This window comes from Xiphophorus hellerii, chromosome 16, assembly GCF_003331165.1.
Source record: "Xiphophorus hellerii strain 12219 chromosome 16, Xiphophorus_hellerii-4.1, whole genome shotgun sequence".
Lineage (NCBI taxonomy): Eukaryota > Metazoa > Chordata > Actinopteri > Cyprinodontiformes > Poeciliidae > Xiphophorus > Xiphophorus hellerii.
In genome coordinates, this window is record NC_045687.1 from 25550686 (window position 1) to 25568517 (window position 17832).

A 17832-nucleotide genomic window follows, 5' to 3' on the forward strand; every position below is an offset into this window, starting at 1 on the left:
TAGCAACAGTGTAGAGCAAAATTTCCCTTTACTGGAAGAAAGCTCAGGCAAAACCAGAACCTGGAGAATCCAGATAAGACACACAAAAAGAAACAGAAGAACTGATCTAGGAGTACTTTCTATGTCAACAAGAAGTAGAATGTTAATAGCAGGAGATTGACAATGTCTAATTGTTAGCAGCATTCTCTCAATCGATTCCCTCCTCGAGGAAAGTGCCAGACATCCAACCTGTAAACACACCTGTAGTTATCTGAAACATTTACACAAACACAAGTCTTCTGCAGTCTGCTAGAAAAGGGAAGAAAATACTAAGTATACGTTCACTGCAGACAATCCAGAACAACCCACAAAATTGTGGATTACAGCCATCTGTGGAAAAAACTCAGTGAGCCTAAGATTATTTTAGATTAAATTTATTAAAAATCCATTGTTAGCATACGTTTACTTGGCACATCTAAGCTAACTCCATGCTTTGGTCAGTGTATAATTTCAGGTTAGTATAATAAATAATGCCTATTATTTGTTTTCTAATTATCACGGAGTTTGAACTGACATATAGTTTTGTCCATACTACATTCTTCAAATAAGTTTTGAAGGAACTTCTGTCAGTGGGATCCAAGTGAATTTTGTCAGTGGACAGTGGATTCTGGAAAGTTTAGATATGCAAAAACTGAATAATAATTCATTCTTTCACAACTTATTCCCCTCTTCAACATGGCATACAGTTAAAATTGCATGTCAAATTGAAATTGACATGCACTATAACAAGACACAGCTTTCATGTTCTCTTATCTTCCCACTGTCAGACATTAAAGCTGCAGAAGGTAGCTTTTAGAAAAAGTTTGGTTTTTTACATATTTCTTAAGACTTTTACTATGTCCCAGTATAGTATATTCTGAGACAGCTCTGTGAGAGAATCAAGCTCATCTGCTTCCTCAATGTGGTCCTACTGCTATCTGCAGAAATACATAACTCATCTGCCATGCCATCACCATGTTACTTATTGGTTCTGGTCCACTTTGTTTCCTGAAGTCCACAGTCTACACAGGACACTTTGGGACATTGTAGAGCACTGCATGCTTCCTTCATGACAAGCTGTATGGAAATGCTGGTTTATTTTTCCAGCAGGACTTGGTATAAACCATACAAATGACCATGGCAGTAGCACTAAATGGCCAGCAAATTTTAAATTTTCATTCTCTGATAAGATAAGATAAATCTTTATTGTCATTGTCACAAGGACAACAAAATTTAAAGCCTCTGTAAGCCATAGTCATCATATTAACAAGAAATAAAGGCTTGAAGCATTTCTCTGTAAGTGTGGTGAATCTATATGCATTTCACAAAATGAGGGACAAAAAATATTAAACTTTTTCATAACATACATTTTTTTAGATTTACCTCTTATAACAAGAAATACATAACTTTTATAGTATAACATGCTTGACAGCTAAATCAGAACTTTTCCTGTTTCTTATTTTGAATATATTTTGTAGAAAATAACTAGCAATTTGGGCAATTTATGGTGAAAAAAAATAAGTGAACATTAATGTAATACTTCCAATAATAACCTGAAGAATTTTAGTGAATTTGTCCCCAGCCCAGAATAGACACCATTGTTTAGCTCTAGACCATAGTCTCCGATTTAGATTTGCTGCTTCTCATTCAGCTGCAAGCCACTCAGATCAGTGCATCTTGTAATATTAACAAATAAAAATGAATTGTTTGTACAACTTTATTTTTAAACAAATTGGTTAATTAGCTGTTTGAGCAATGATAGTTATTGGCTAAACTTGGCTCCGTGTATGCATTACAATTATCCCTCCAGTAATATGTAAGTGAGGATAAATACATGCACAGATCAAGCAAATGTTGCCATGTTTAATTTTATACCAAATTCAGACAGGATGTCAAACCATAATTCTTCAATCAGAATAATCAAATGAATCAGTATTTTTTTTTGTATTTAACTTTTGATTAATTGTTCTCTTTTTATGTATATTTTTCTACTCTACATAAGGTACCATATATTGTCTTGCTGTTTCAGGCCAATGTACCCAGAACTGGCTCTTTTTATAAAAGCAACTGTCTATGAAACCAATTGGTGGAGGGGAGCTTCAATAACTCAAACAACTAATTAAAAATAAATTTATAAATAATGGTAAAATGTGCAGTAATGACTGGTGCCCTTTGTTTGTGTCCTGTATTGAAAATAAAATTCAGAAATATAAATAATAGCCACACCTCTGCACCCCAACTGTTTCTTGTTATTTGAGAGACCTCCCACCACTCTCAAATGTATTGAAAATTGTATCAACGTGCCAAAATCAGCTAATCCAACATCAGTGAAAATGTGTAAATGCTTTAGAGGATCTTAAAACTATATTTTGCAGAGGCTCAGAGTGAATGCTGACCTTTCTAAAGTCTTCCTTAAGCTGCAGCAGAGCTAAATCACATTAGGAGGACGGTCTGTTCTTGTTAGAAGCTGAAGTTAGTGTATCACCCTGTGGTTTGATAGATTCTCTGTGTGTTTTCCACCTGAAACAGCTTTATGTGACCTGCTGAGTGGTTGTTGGACCACACTTCTTATGTTAATGGGACAGGGAGATGTCATAACAAGTTGAAAATAAATAAATGTTTTTAAAAATATCAGAAAAATTCCTTTAAAATAAATCAAAATATTGCTACTTAAGCCGCTGCCTAACTGTATCAGTGCAGTGGGTTGTCTTTTATTTTAGAAATTGCAACTAGAAATCCAGCAGACTGTCTTGCTGCTGCATGATCTGCAACAGGTAAATCTAAGCTACACTGGTCCTGAAGAGACGTCCTGCTATGTGCCACATTTTTTACACACGTTAAAGCCCTAAAAGTACATTTAATTGCACCAAAAACATGGCTAAACTTTTTAACTCATCTAAACTTCCAGAGAGACCGAAAATATAAATTATTTCATTTTCATATGAGCACAATTTTGCTCGATTTTTGTCTTTCCAAATACCAGTATCTTATATACAACGCTATCATTTTAATTATTATTATTATTATTATTACAGTTTTATTATTATGGTAAAAAAAAAAAATTGTTTTTCCAGTGATAATAGATGCCGTTTTCACATAAAATACAGACTGCAGACATGAATAGTGATTGAAGCTGGACCAGTTTATCCACATAACCTGTAATACATCAACAGTTGGGCCGGAAAGTTGTGGAGTAAACCACAATCTCACTCCAATCAGCTTGCATGACTAGACCGCAGACTGATGTGGTTGTCAAGGCGACCGCTAATGTGGACACAAGCTAACACGGAGCTATGCTAACTTTAACGTGACTTTCAGGCCGCCCTTTCAAGACAGTGTGGACGTGAAAGGACGCTGCGTTTTATCTGCCTCCCCCCAATTTACAGACACATACACACGAAGTCTTCCGTGATCTTGATGAAACACGACGTCCCCGTCACCGGACAGGTCTCCAGCCTCCTACCGTGGGAAACATCCTGCGAGCAGGAGCCGAAACTATTAACATCGTGGAAGTGTTAGCCCTACCGCGTAAAATTAAACGGTGTGATATCCCGGGCAACGTCGTCTGTTATGTGACATTACTGTAAAGTATTGTTTCCTGATAAGGAAAGAACGTTCCCACCCGTATGTTCCAGTTGCGTCAGTTGATTGAGCTCGAGCCGCTCAGCGCACCTCGGCAGGTACACGGCTCGAGCAGAGACGGAACTTTTGTTCTCCACTCAGATCAGAAACAGACGTGCCTCTGCGCTCTCTTTCAGTGAATCCGTGTCTTGCATTACTTTGCCTGATGGCTGCTGACAGTAAATCTGTTTTAATTTCGAACATATCTAATTAATTGTGACGTTCCAGTACAGCAGCCGGGGAGACCTGTCATGCACTGGTGAAGCCAATAAGCAAGACAAAGGTGCAGCGGAGACAATGCAGTGATGAAACCTGCAAGTCATTTCTCTTATTTTTATTAGTCTCTGCTTGCAACAACCCATCCCCCTTCATATTTCGCCTCTCCTTGGTCTCCAGATCACTATTAACCTTCCAACGCATTCCATGCATTTTAGTTAGAGACAGCCCCCGACACCCCTCCCCTTTCCTGGATGACAATACTGCTTGCTGTACCTGAGACTGGTGGCCATGAAACGCCAGCAGCAGCACGGTGCCTCTGTGGGTGAATGCAGCGGCGCAGGCAGCTCTGTTCACTGGCATTGTTTCAACTGAGCCTCCCCTCCTTCCCACCACCACACGCTTACCTTGCTTTTGCCGATCTGTCGTAACTCCATCCCGTCCCTGCCCCTAGGTCTCCAAATCCTGCTGTGGGATAATTCCTCTCCATGAAAAGAACAGGCTGGATGAAGATGGACAGATAGCGCGCGCGAGAGAGAGAGAGCGAGAGAACGAGAGAGGGGGGAGAAGGGGAGAAAGGGAGGGTTGGAGGACCGTCCTCTCTCCTCAGCGCTCGATTCTGTTTATTTCTCTGCTTGACGAGCCTGTAGACTCGGAGGAATGAGGGGAGGAAGAGGGGAGACACAGCAGCCAGGAGCACCTCCTCCCCTCGCCTCTCTTCTCCTCATATATTTCTCTGTCTATTGTCTGTTGTATTGAGTTGATGGGCCACAGAGCAGATGCTGCGTGTTCTTCAGCTACTTTGATGAGCCAGAGTCTGGATTCAGTCGCACAGCTGCTGATGCCTCGCAAGTACACTGAAGCTATTTTCCCTCATTTTGTTCACAAGACGCCATTTTTCTGCGATGAAATGACTGAGCTTGGCGTTCAGCCTTATCTGTGTAACACACAAATACACTGCGTGTCTAATATGTATTGGAAGACTGTAGATTTATATCCCTGTGAGGAAATATCAAGACTCGCAGCCATCACATGTAGAGAGATTCGAGGACTCCCAACATTTAGGTGAATATGTGGGACAAATTCAAAACACCTGGACACATGTCTTCTACATTTATTTTTATAAAACATTGCACTGTGTAAAAATAATGTCAACTTTTTTTAGTTCTTTTGCATAAATCATCTTGGGGTGAACAGCAGAACCACCAAAAGTGAACCCCACCCACCTCAAAAAAAAGCACATGAATCTCATGTGTGCACATTGTTTAACCAGGTGTGAGCATCCTGTGGTGGATGTGGTTTACCATAAATACGCATTCATCATGACCAAACAAGCAACAGAAAACAGAAGGCATAAAGTTTTCTCAGTTAGACATCAGGCACAGAAAAAAGACGCTCCCACCAGGGCCACCTTTCTCATTAGTCGTCTCCTGGTTCAGCGGGTTCCGATGGCGCCTCCCTGTGGTCAGAGATAGGAAGTATAATTATAGAATATGTAGCAGCCTAGTGTCAGAGCATAAAGGACAGTGGTGCTCTGACATGTTAGAACGTGAGGAGGTGATGTAAGTGCTACAGAATACAGCACAAACCTTCAATCAAATGCATACATACATTAATTATGCGTAACATCATTACGATTTATTGCATGTGTGCCTTAGCAGCAGTCCAGTTTGTGTTCATACTGATTTGTCTTCAGAACAATGGTAGAAGGCAGTTTGGCCCAGTGGATTACATTTTCTTCAACATCAGAAGGATTCCAGGATGTGAGTGCAAAATTCACTAGGAACACATGGCATCGTGATGCACAATGATAAAAAGGTCCATCCAGTGGGGAGAGTGTGATGGTCTGTTCTACTGAACCTTGGGTTCCTTCCATGAGTCTGTTACTTGGATTCCTAGGCAGTGCTACACACTGTGTACATCCCTTTATAGAAACCTTATAGGAAACTTGCCACCAAGCAAAAATGCTTCAGGAATGGTTTGAGAAGCCAAAGGTTTTTCACTTGACCTCCAAAGTCCGTGGATCAATGGAAACCTAAGGGTCTGCAAAACCTAAAGGGTCTACTGCTAACGTCTTTATGCCTGATACAACAGAGGTGCAGTAAAGTCAAACCTCAACACTCAAACACTCAAAAAGCAGGAAGTGGACTATAGCACATTGCATTCTGGTTAAATACAACTAAAACAAACATGAGTCTAGAGCAGGGGTGGGCAATCCTGGTCCTCGAGGGCCGGTGTCCTGCAACTCTTAGATGTTTCTCTGGTCCAACACGCTTGAATCCAACAGCTGAATCACCTCCTAAGTGCAGTCAAGTTCTCCGGAGTCCTGCTAATGACCTCATTATTTGACTCAGGTGTGTTGAAGTAGAGACGCATCTAAAAGTTGCAGGAGACCGGCCCTCGAGGCCTGGAGTTGCCCACCCCTGGTCTAGAGCTAGTGTAAGAAATGGCTCATGGTCTTTTGCCAAAGAAAAATGAGAAATCCTATAACCGCTCTGACACCACTCCATTTTTATTTTCATTTTGTGAAGAAAGAAGTTGTGCTCTGTTTTCTTCAGAAGTTTTCATGCTGTTTCCTTCAGTGGTCCCTGGTACAGTGCAACTTCAAGTGAGGGCCTGAAACAGGTTTTTCAAAGTGACACAGTGTTTCTGCACTGTGTAACTCATTTGACACAGTGCAGTTTGAAAGTGAACAGCACCAACTGAAAATGTAACAAGTGTTAAAATGTTGGTCCCCAATCGAACCGAGTCTCCTGGTCCACCAGATGTGAAAACACCCTTAGTCACTTGTTTGCTAATTCCTTATCAGGCATGTCAGTAGATGGGCTGCCAAGTTTTGGTAGTTCATCTACCAAAATAGAGAGAGAGAGAGAGAGAGAGAGTTTTGGTAGCTCATCTACCAAATCTGTCTCTCTCTCTCTCTCTATATATATATATATATATATATATATACAAAAGTATAGCTATAGCGGTGAATATAGCCGTCTGTAAGCAAAAATCCACCTGAGTTAGAAGGTGACTTGGTTTGATTTAATGTTACGGTTCAGGATTCTTGATCATAATATTACCTAATCTGCACATTTTTGAAGGGAAAGAACCATTTTTTTTCTTCTAGAATTTGTCAAATCTGTTTACCAGTGGCAGATCCACCCTGCAGCTATGAGTACTGGAATGAAGACGCATTTTTCTTTGACTCAGTCAAAGAAAGAAAAAAAAAATATATATATATATATATATATAGAGAGAGAGAGAGAGAGAGAGAGAGAGAGATATAGCACCCTCTCCACCACATAGTGGACAGACAGCGGAGCACCTTCTCACATAGACTGCTCCAGCTCCGCTGTCGTAGGGACAGATACAGGAAATCCTTCCTGTCACATGCCATCTCACTGTACAATAAAAGCTAAATCATTGTTCTGCACTAATCAGTCCGATTTTGCACAACTGCACTGTGGCACACTTGCTGTACATATATTTACATATACATATCTGCATTTTTATGAATCTTTGCAAGGACTGCTCTTAAGTTGTTTCTTATATTAACAGCATTTTATATTTTATTTTTATTTTTTATTTTATTTTATCTACAACTACTACTCAGTGGTAGTTGTTACTGTGTCTTGTCTCTATGCTGTAACTGCGAAGTAATTTCCCTGCTGGGATGAATAAAGTACTTCTATTCTATTCTATTCTATACAGTATATATACTGTATATATACTGTATATATATATACAGTACAGACCAAAAGTTTGGACACACTTTCTCATTGAATTCAATGTATATATATATATATATATATATACTGCTCAAAAAAATAAAGGGAACACTTAAACAACACAATATAACTCCAAGTAAATCAAACTTCTGTGAAATCAAACTGTCCACTTAGGAAGCAACACTGATTGACAATCAATTTCACCTGCTGTTGTGCAAATGGAATAGACAACAGGTGGAAATCTTTGGCAATTAGCAAGACACACTCAATAAAGGAGTGGTTCTGCAGTTGGGACCACAGACCACTTCTCAGTACCTATGCTGTCTGGCTGATGTTTTGGTCAGTTTTGAATGTTGGTGGTGCTTTCACACTCGTGGTAGCATGAGACGGACTCCACAACCCACACAAGTGGCTCAGGTAGTGCAGCTCATCCAGGATGGCACATCAATGCGAGCTGTGGCAAGAAGGTTTGCTGTGTCTGTCAGCGTAGTGTCCAGAGGCTGGAGGCTCTACCAGGAGACAGGCCAGTACACCAGGAGACGTGGAGGAGGCCGTAGGAGGGCAACAACCCAGCAGCAGGACCGCTACCTCCGCCTTTGTGCAAGAAGGAACAGGAGGAGCACTGCCAGAGCCCTGCAAAATGACCTCCAGCAGGCCACAAATGTGCATGTGTCTGCACAAACGGTTAGAAACCGACTCCATGAGGATGGTATGAGGGCCCGACGTCCACAGATGGGGGTTGTGCTCACAGCCCAACACCGTGCAGGACGCTTGGCATTTGCCAGAGAACACCAGGATTGGCAAATTCGCCACTGGCGCCTTGTGCTCTTCACAGATGAAAGCAGGTTCACACTGAGCACATGTGACAGACGTGACAGAGTCTGGAGACGCCGTGGAGAGCGGTCTGCTGCCTGCAACATCCTTCGGCATGACCGGTTTGGCAGTGGGTCAGTAATGGTGTGGGGTGGCATTTCTTTGGAGGGCCGCACAGCCCTCCATGTGCTCACCAGAGGTAGCCTGACTGCCATTAGGTACCGAGATGAGATCCTCAGACCCCTTGTGAGACCATATGCTGGTGCGGTTGGCCCTGGGTTCCTCCTAATGCAGGACAATGCTAGACCTCATGTGGCTGGAGTGTGTCAGCAGTTCCTGCAATTGAGCACATCTGGGACATCATGTCTCGCTCAATCCACCAACGTCACGTTGCACCACAGACTGTCCAGGAGTTGGCGGATGCTTTAGTCCAGGTCTGGGAGGAGATCCCTCAGGAGACCATCCGCCACCTCATCAGGAGCATGCCCAGGCGTTGTAGGGAGGTCATACAGGCACGTGGAGGCCACACACAATACTGAGCCTCATTTTGACTTGTTTTAAGGACATTACATTAAAGTTGGATCAGCGTGTAGTGTTATTTCACTTTAATTTTGTGTGTGGCTCCAAATCCAGGCCTCCATTGGTTAATAAATTTGATTTCCATTGATGATTTTTGTGTGATTTTGTTGTCAGCACATTCAACTTTGTACAGAACAAAGTATTCAATGAGAATATTTCTTTCATTCAGATCTAGGATGTGTTATTTGAGTGTTCCCTTTATTTTTTTGAGCAGTATATATATATATATATATACAAACTGAAACACCTGATTTTAGACCACAATAACTTATTAGTATGGTGTAGGGCCTCCTTTTGCGGCCAATACAGCGTCAATTCGTCTTGGGAATGACATATACAAGTCCTGCACAGTGGTCAGAGGGATTTTAAGCCATTCTTCTTGCAGGATAGTGGCCAGGTCACGACGTGATGCTGGTGGAGGAAAATGTTTCCTGACTCGCTCCTCCAAAACACCCCAAAGTGGCTCAATAATATTTAGATCTGGTGACTGTGCAGGCCATGGGAGATGTTCAACTTCACTTTCATGTTCATCAAACCAATCTTTCACCAGTCTTGCTGTGTGTATTGGTGCATTGTCATCCTGATACACGGCACCTCCTTCAGGATACAATGTTTGAACCATTGGATGCACATGGTCCTCCAGAATGGTTCGGTAGTCCTTGGCAGTGACGCGCCCATCTAGCACAAGTATGGGGCGAAGGGAATGCCATGATATGGCAGCTCAAACCATCACTGATCCATCCCCATGCTTCACTCTGGGCATGCAACAGTCTGGGTGGTACGCTTCTTTGGGGCTTCTCCACACCGTAACTCTCCCGGATGTGGGGAAAACAGTAAAGGTGGACTCATCAGAGAACAATACATGTTTCACATTGTCCACAGCCCAAGATTTGCGCTCCTTGCACCATTGAAACCGACGTTTGGCATTGGCACGAGTGACCAAAGGTTTGGCTATAGCAGCCCGGCCATGTATATTGACCCTGTGGAGCTCCCGACGGACAGTTTTGGTGGAAACAGAAGAGTTGAGGTGCACATTTAATTCTGCCGTGATTTGGGCAGCCGTGGTTTTATGTTTTTTGGATACATTCTGGGTTAGCACCCGAACATCCCTTTCAGACAGCTTCCTCTTTCGTCCACAGTTAATCCTGTTGGATGTGGTTCGTCCTTCTTGGTGGTATGCTGACATTACCCTGGATACCGTGGCTCTTGATACATCACAAAGACTTGCTGTCTTGGTCACAGATGCGCCAGCAAGACGTGCACCAACAATTTGTCCTCTTTTGAACTCTGGTATGTCACCCATAATGTTGTGTGCATTGCAATATTTTGAGCAAAACTGGGCTCTTACCCTGCTAATTGGACCTTCACACTCTGCTCTTATAGGTTCAATGTGCAATTAATGAAGATTGGCCACCAGGCTGGTCCAATTTAGCCATGAAACCTCCCACACTAAAATGAGAGGTGTTTCAGTTTCATTGTCCAACCCACATATATATATATATATATATATATATATATATATATATATATATATATATATATATATATATATATATATAGGGTCTATATAGCCTGCCATATAGAACACACTCAGGCATACTATATATATAGGGTCTATATAGCCTGCCATATAGAACACACTCAGGCATATTTCATTTACCAAAGTAGTTAACTTCTGAAAGTAGTTAGTACACTACATATTATGAATGGGTATCCAACTAGACTGATGAAGGTTTGCCACAGTTAACAGACATTTATTCTATGCTATTATTTTGTATATTTCACATTACAATATATTATGGAAAAGACACATAAATAGTATTATTTCTATCCACTTATTAGTTAGACACAACTTTGTTTCTGTTTTTCCACATTAAATTCTTTTCTCACTCAGATTGAAGTTTTGTGACTGTAACAAATATGAATATGCAGACTGTCTGTTGAGATTGGCCCCCTGTGCACTAGGTGGCAGAGTTATTCCACAGAAAACCCATCACATTGCTGTGAACACTGCTGTTGAATACTGATGAATGAGGCTGGTGAATGAGTTCTCTCCAGCCAGGGGTTCCCTGTGTTTTGCCAGGCATGTAAAAGAGATGTTCAACAAAGTCTGTTTGCTGTCATAACTGGGGCCACATTTGTTTTCTTAAGTTCCATCAGAAGTTTGTATTGGACATATTGGACGTCTGTACATGTTGACTACCCCACCCACTTACCCTGAATAAGGTGGTGGAGGGGCATCATGCTGTCCACTGTGGATCAAAGCTTCATTGTAGCTGGGTAAAGGTGGAGGTGGGACCACCACTCCAGACAGGGGCACCACCTCCGGGACTGGGGCCCCATCTGCTCCCATTCTGACTGGAGTACTAGAGCAGAGCAAGGACATAAAATAAAAGTACAGAACTGAGGAAGCTGACAAGCAAAACAATAGAAAGATAGAAATGTTTTGAAATTGGATAAAAATAAATTCATTTTATAAACCAATGACATTAGCTTGTATCACATCTGTTTCCTACACATACAGATACATTTACTGCCTGCTTTGCAAACAGGAGTAAAATCATGATAAGCTCACATTAAAAAACCCAACCATTAGAGTACATTTATTCAATGGAAAAGGATAATCCACACTAGTGTACTACAGACGGTGTACATCCTTTTATAGAAAACCTGTTTTGAGCAGCCAGTGGTCTCTTTCAGCAAGATAATGCCTCCTCTATGGGGGAAATTTTCTGCCAAAATTCAAGAGCACATATTTTCTGTTTGAAAGCAGGACTTCTTGTCTTTCTTCTCAAAACTTGTAATGCCTGTACTCAAAACTTCTGTTCTCTTTCAAAGATTCACTGTGCTGTCTCAAGTCTTTCTCTTCGCACTCAGAACTTGTCTGATCAAATCTCCGCTTGCAAACCTCTGATCGCTTGCGAATCATTTTCTGCTCACGCTTGGAACAAAGGAGCACCATCGCCTGGCAACTTCTCGGCCAGTAGAATGAAAGTGTTATACTGGGTGCGTTTGTTTCCTTCTAGTAGGTGTACCTGTGTGACTACTATTTAATTCAAAGGGCACATCTAGAAGTTTCAGGACCATTTCCCTCCAGAAATGCTGTTTGAGACCACTGCTTTAAGGTCAACTGTGTTTAAAATTTGCCTTTTATTTTGATGATTTGTTCTGATTTTTCAGTAAAATTTCTAACTTTGACGTAAACATACCGGCCAGACCTTGTCCTGGGTTTCTTCTTGTTTTTGTAGCAGTAGACTCCAAGGACTGTGGCAATAACAGCAGTCACTACTATGGCCAGGATTCCTGCCACCAACCCAGAAACATCCAAGTTGGAGGAACTTGGATCTGCTAAAATAAAATGTTTGTTACAAACAATAAAAACAAAATGTGTCTGCACTCTATTGAGCTGATCTGCTTTTATGATTTATCTTTTACTGTGAATTCTCATTTCTTATAACAGTTCTGTTTGCTGGCAACAAAAAACTCCCTGAAATTCATAATATGCAGACAGTTGACTGATGTTTTTAAAGATGAGGTTAAAATGTATTGCTTTTTACCAATAATTTAATAAATGTTATTTCAAAAATAGTTACACAGTTTTCCAAAATGCTAAACAATGGATTTGGTCTTTCATTTAAGCTTGTTTCTTTTCAACAGACAAGCAAAATTGAAATGATTTCCTGGGAATATTCAATTCATTGTTTTTACTACATGTATTGTTTTAGTCCAGGTTTCTGACTTTGATTTTAATGGCGCTTGTCTTGGTTTCTAGGTAACCTGTTTTGTGTTTTTATTTTGTGTTTTAATCTTTTCTCAAGTTTTAATTTGGTTACCTAGAAATTTATTTAGCTTTAATAACACTATTTTCTGTCTTATTTTGCATTTGCAATACATTTTACCCAATGTTGCTTTATTATTCCAAGTCTTAGCTTCTAATCTGCACTGAGTTTGTCACTATTGTCTTACATGTAAAGTTGAAACCAGAAGTTTACATACACTGAACAAAAAGGCACTTTTTACAGGCAGAAGTTAAATTGGACCAAATGACTCTTATTTTAGGTCAATTGGGAATTACCAAAATGATTTCTATTTGCTAAAAGCCAGAAAACTTAGCAATAAGATTCAAGAATCAGACATTTATATAAATAATAATTGCTACCTCACCAAACAAAGAGGGAAAAGTGATCTGATGTCATAGCTTTGAAAACTTCTGACAGGTTAACTGACACAATAATGTATGTATATGAAATGAACTGGACCTGCTTTATTCTGAATTAAACTGAACTTGTAGATTATGAACTCTTCCAGAAGTGTGTTGTTGCCTTCAGTACACTAAAACATATCCATCCCTTTTCCCCCCTCACACCTAAATGTTTTACATTCACTTTGGATGAGCTCAACCTAAAGCCATGCATGAAAGAATGAAGATGAAGATTTTTCTAACCTGGTTTCTTATCATATGTACTCCAAAACTCTCTCTGAAAAAAGAAGAAAACAACCGGTCAATAAAGTGGCCTCCGATTGTATTCTCTTTAAAACATTTTCCATTCACTTATTTTTCATATTTCCTTTCCAAGCCACCAGACTTTCCTTTCTCCAGTCGTCTTCAGTCCCTTTACAGGGTTTCTGGAGGTTTTAGAGGATTGGATCAATGTGAACATGTCTTCCATATTTCAAGTTATGTACAAATACCCTTTATAAACATTTTTCACATTTCTTATCTCACAGCCATAAACTTCAACTTATTTTCTTTAAATTTTACATATTTTACATTTGTAGCACAGATCAATCAAATTTTTGACTGTGTGTGCTGAGTTTTTTTGGAAGGAAGGAAAAGAAATTGTAATAAGATTTTGGATCTTTATTTTTTTGTATTCACTTTTTCTTTTTCTTTGATAAAGATTATTTTATTAAATTCACGGTTTTGCATGCATCCATTACTTTTCCAAGAGTGCTTTGAGAATGACACAGCTACTTGATCATAAAAAAAAGTCTTTAAATTAATATTTTACTGTAGTCATAGCAGCATATCTTTGCAATATTTCCCATCTAGGAGACTGAAATTGTGACTTCATGTTCACTGTTACTGACAACAATGTTTAGGGCCACAGACCAGCAAAAAAAAAGGCTACTGAAAAAAATCCCACAGCATGATGCTGAGGGCTCTGTTAGCCCTTCAACATACTGTATATTACACTTTGTATTAAGGCCTCAACAGGCTTTCTTCCATGAAGACCTCATCATTAGCTCCATCCATCTTCTCATCAACTCTGACCTGCTTTCTTGTTGCTGCTGAACAAAAGAGCCTCCACAGCATGACGCCGTCATTCACCCTATGTATGTTGCATTTAAAATATTTATGTGTCTATTTAAGCCAAGAAGTTCTGCAATTGTCTAATCTAAGCAGAGCACATCAGGTGGTCCATCATCTCTCCATGTTGGGATGATGGAATGAGATTTGTGGCTGTAGTATGGTAAAATGCAGAAATGTTTATGATGTATGTGTCATGTTCCGTGTTTTTCTGTGTTTATTTTGAGTTTCCTGTGTCTCTGAGTCTTCGTGTTGTCCTGTCTTCCCCTTGATTGCTCCCAGGTGTTTCTCGTTCCCCAATTACCTGCTGTGTATTTAGTCTCACCTGTGTCTCTGTGTGTTGTCGGGTCCTTGTCAATGTCTCTTGTCCATGCGTGTAGCCTGTTGCTACCAGTGCTGAGCCCTAGCCTTCCGCTCTACTGTGCTGCCAGATTTTGTGGACTTTTGTACTTATTTAAGTTTATTTTCATCATTAAACTTCCATCATTCATCTCATCTGGGTCTGCTGCGTTTCCCTCACCGCTTTCACCACCGCACTTCATGACAGTATGAATACTTTTGTTAAGACAGGTAGTATTTTCAGGACATGACTCATCTGTACATAACTGATTTGTTTCAGGCATAACATCTGAATGAACTCTTAGAATCCTTACTGTCTTTTCATCATCTTCAAAAATTTCTCTGGCCTCCTCATAGTTGCACGTTTCATCTATGCATTCCCTCTGCAGGTCGCCCTTCACCACCAGCTCAAAGTCCCAGTGGTTAGCGAGCAAGGAGCGAGACATGAAGGATGTTGCTGACTCTGCATCCAAAAACACTGGATCTCCTGCAGGAATCAAGTCATTTTTCAGATCAGTGAAAGAAACCAGACTGTAACAGGCTGCAGCTTTGTGCTCACGAGTTGAGGTCCAATTCTTGAGAGGTTTTAACTGAACAATGTTGGGGAACTTTGTAGGAACGCAACTCATCATGCATCGTCAAATGACCTTGGGGTGTTTTTAGGAGTAAACTTTTGGCATGTGGCAGAAAAAAGTCCACAGAACTTTCATTCCAAATGTAGGATTGAAGGACTCTGATGCTCAGTGGGCTTAAACAGAATCAAGAGTTTATCAAACAGGAAAATAGTGGTGGTTTCACTCCTTTGGGATTAAAAAATTCACAGAGAACCTGAAGTTGTTCTGATTTTTTAGTCATAAAATTAAAAAAAAATAAATAAATAAATAGGTCAGAACGTATCAATCCAAATATCAGAGTTTATGCTGGCACATAAGATGGAATTAAAATTTCCCGACACAGAAATAGAAGTTTATGGCAGAGGCTATTTAGACAAACAAATCTGAAATATCCAGATAATCTCTGTAATAAATTAATGCTTTTTACATTGTCACCTGTGACTTGAGATGCAATTTTAGCAGACCAACTAAACTATTACTATTTATTCAAGGAGCTGACAAAAGTCTTTCTGGAACTCAAAAATATATACACATTTTGGTGTTTTAATAAGGTAGGAGGATTTTCTCTTTTCCTTTTTGTGGGCTCTAGTGTCCCTTATATGACAGTGGGCTGACAGGAGACGGGGAAAGAGAGGGGGGAAGACATGCGGCAAATATCATCGGGTCCGGGAGTCAAACCCGCGACGGCCGCGTCGAGGACTCAAGGCCTCCAAATACGGGTCGCGCTAACCACTACGCCACCACGGCACGCCCGTTTTTCTCTTTTCTTAAGGTGCAATTTTGAGCTGAGCAGATTGTCTGTGAAACAGCATGGACAATCTGCAATGGGAATTGCAGTGAATTACCATTCACTGCAATGGTCCAGTGAACGGGAATGTTCTGTCGTTGATCCTCACTGTTCTTAGGAAGGAGAAATGTCTGTTTGTCTGCAGTAAAACTGAAATACTGTGGCATTGTATTAAATCAATACTCTGTGCTTGGTGAAATATTTTTCACATTTCTCCAAAGTGTACTTATTTTATTATGGTGCTAATTTTCATAAGCATGTTATCTGTAAACTTTTACTACAGTATATTCATAATTTGTAAAATTCTCAGATAGTATATTGGCAATTTACTCTTGAAAAATGTGAATATATCGAATATACAAAGTATTTTTTTTCAATTGAAAGTGTGTTGCTGTTCATCCTTCTGAATACTGGTAGCCTGATATGTTTACAGTACTGTACATGTGTATGAAGCATGTAACACTGTTAAGTAACTAAACGGTGTACTTCATTAGCAATTATAATAAACCAAATGTTACTGTGATCACAGTACTAACATATAAAATATATAATGCTTATAAATTTAGAAGACATTCTAAATATTTTTTATATGTAATTTGTTCACAAAAATTGTACACTAAAGATATACTAATCAAGTAAGTTATTATTACATAAAAAAGCCGTATATATTTAAAGTGTACAAAGTATAACTTTAGTTGTATACTAAAGGTATACAAATCCAAAAGATCCAAAAAGCATGTGATAGTACAGTTAGTGCACTTTAAATTGTGATTTTCTACAATTTAATTACAATTAAAATACACAAAATTACAAAATTAGTTGTTCCAAAATAACATACTTCAAGTTAAATAGTCCTTAAACCTGAAGTATAGTTTAAGGATCCAGGAAGTGATGATTGGCTTTAAGTATTTTCAAGTATGCTAAAATTTAATACTCTTAGTATATTTATTTTTCACAAGGAAATGGACAGAGCAGACAGGTTCTATCTGATGTCATCAGCTAATCTTCACTCAGTTTCAATAGTCATCCCACTTTGCATAGCGAGATCATAATCTCATACATTCATGAGAAGTATTATATTTCTGATTCTTTACTCAAAATGTTTTCCTTTTCTAGTCAGTGGTGTTTGTTTGCTGTGAGAGGAAGAGTTCTTTACCTGGTGCTTGTTGGTTACGAACATAACATTGGCCTGTCTGCAGCACGGACAGCAACACGATCCAATGCAATACTGCCATCAAGGGAAACGCCTAGAAGAGAAACAGGAAAACATGGAGTCTTTAGGGTGAACTCCTAAGATCTGAGATCAGCAGAGTACGGCACAAAAGAAAGGAGCACTCACCTGCCCAACAGGACTGCACCTCTGACCGTCAGAATGACCCATTCTTCAAACCCTTAAATGCTAAAAAATCCATTCAACACTTCAGACTTTCAGCAAAATGGGAGGAGCCACGAAGCCTGACACTGAGCTGGCTCGATACTGCTGGTTGAGATGACTACAAACCTGTTCTGCAACATGTCAACTGAAAGCAGGAAACTCTCAAAACAAGTCTGAGGGCCTGCCTGTTTCTCTGTTTACTCACTGGCTGCATAGGGAACTGAGCTAACAAACAAAACAGGGACCAGAAGAGACAGGATCAGTTCTTCTGGTGAGCTCTGCTCAAACTGAGTCAGCATGACAGTACAGCAGGCCTGTCAAACTTTGCTTTACAATAAATTGTCCCAGTAATTGTTGAGATAAAAGATAATGTTCTGAGACCCTTTTCAAGTAATATATCAATCAATTGTGCCCTCTCAGTGACCAATAAACTTACATTTTGT

At 39.9% G+C, this 17832-nt stretch overlaps 2 protein-coding genes across 6 annotated transcripts in view; both read right to left on the reverse strand.

Moving 5' to 3' along the window:
- LOC116736236 (proline-rich protein 12-like) overlaps positions 1-4836 on the reverse strand; it is a 38134-nt gene extending 33298 nt beyond the window's left edge. For 2 of the 3 annotated variants that reach the window (XR_004342506.1, XM_032588591.1), the window contains exon 1: positions 4263-4836. Coding sequence is in view for 2 of the 3 variants with exons in the window: in XM_032588591.1 (XP_032444482.1) it covers positions 4263-4345 (83 nt within the window). In the remaining variant the exon portion in view is untranslated. Of the gene's footprint in view, positions 1-4131; positions 4221-4262 lie in introns of those variants that run through there. The other variant, XM_032588592.1, reaches the window with a different exon arrangement.
- A 119-nt stretch (positions 4837-4955) lies between these two features.
- prrg2 (proline rich Gla (G-carboxyglutamic acid) 2) lies at positions 4956-17768 on the reverse strand. Of its 3 annotated transcripts, none has more exons than XM_032588595.1 (7): positions 17354-17742; positions 17171-17261; positions 14928-15100; positions 13408-13441; positions 12173-12311; positions 11180-11329; positions 4956-5314 (listed from the first exon to the last, which is right to left on the reverse strand). In XM_032588595.1, the coding sequence occupies exons 1-7, from the start codon at positions 17393-17395 to the stop codon at positions 5275-5277; spliced, it is 669 nt and encodes a 222-aa protein (XP_032444486.1). In that variant the 5' UTR covers positions 17396-17742; the 3' UTR covers positions 4956-5274. The 3 variants fall into 3 exon arrangements, with proteins under 3 accessions (XP_032444486.1, XP_032444485.1, XP_032444484.1); XM_032588594.1 differs by lacking the exon at positions 4956-5314 and adding an exon at positions 6360-6471 and having other exon boundaries at positions 12173-12308; positions 17354-17768; XM_032588593.1 differs by lacking the exon at positions 4956-5314 and adding an exon at positions 6364-6471 and having other exon boundaries at positions 17354-17760.
- Between the last annotated feature and the right edge of the window lie 64 nt (positions 17769-17832).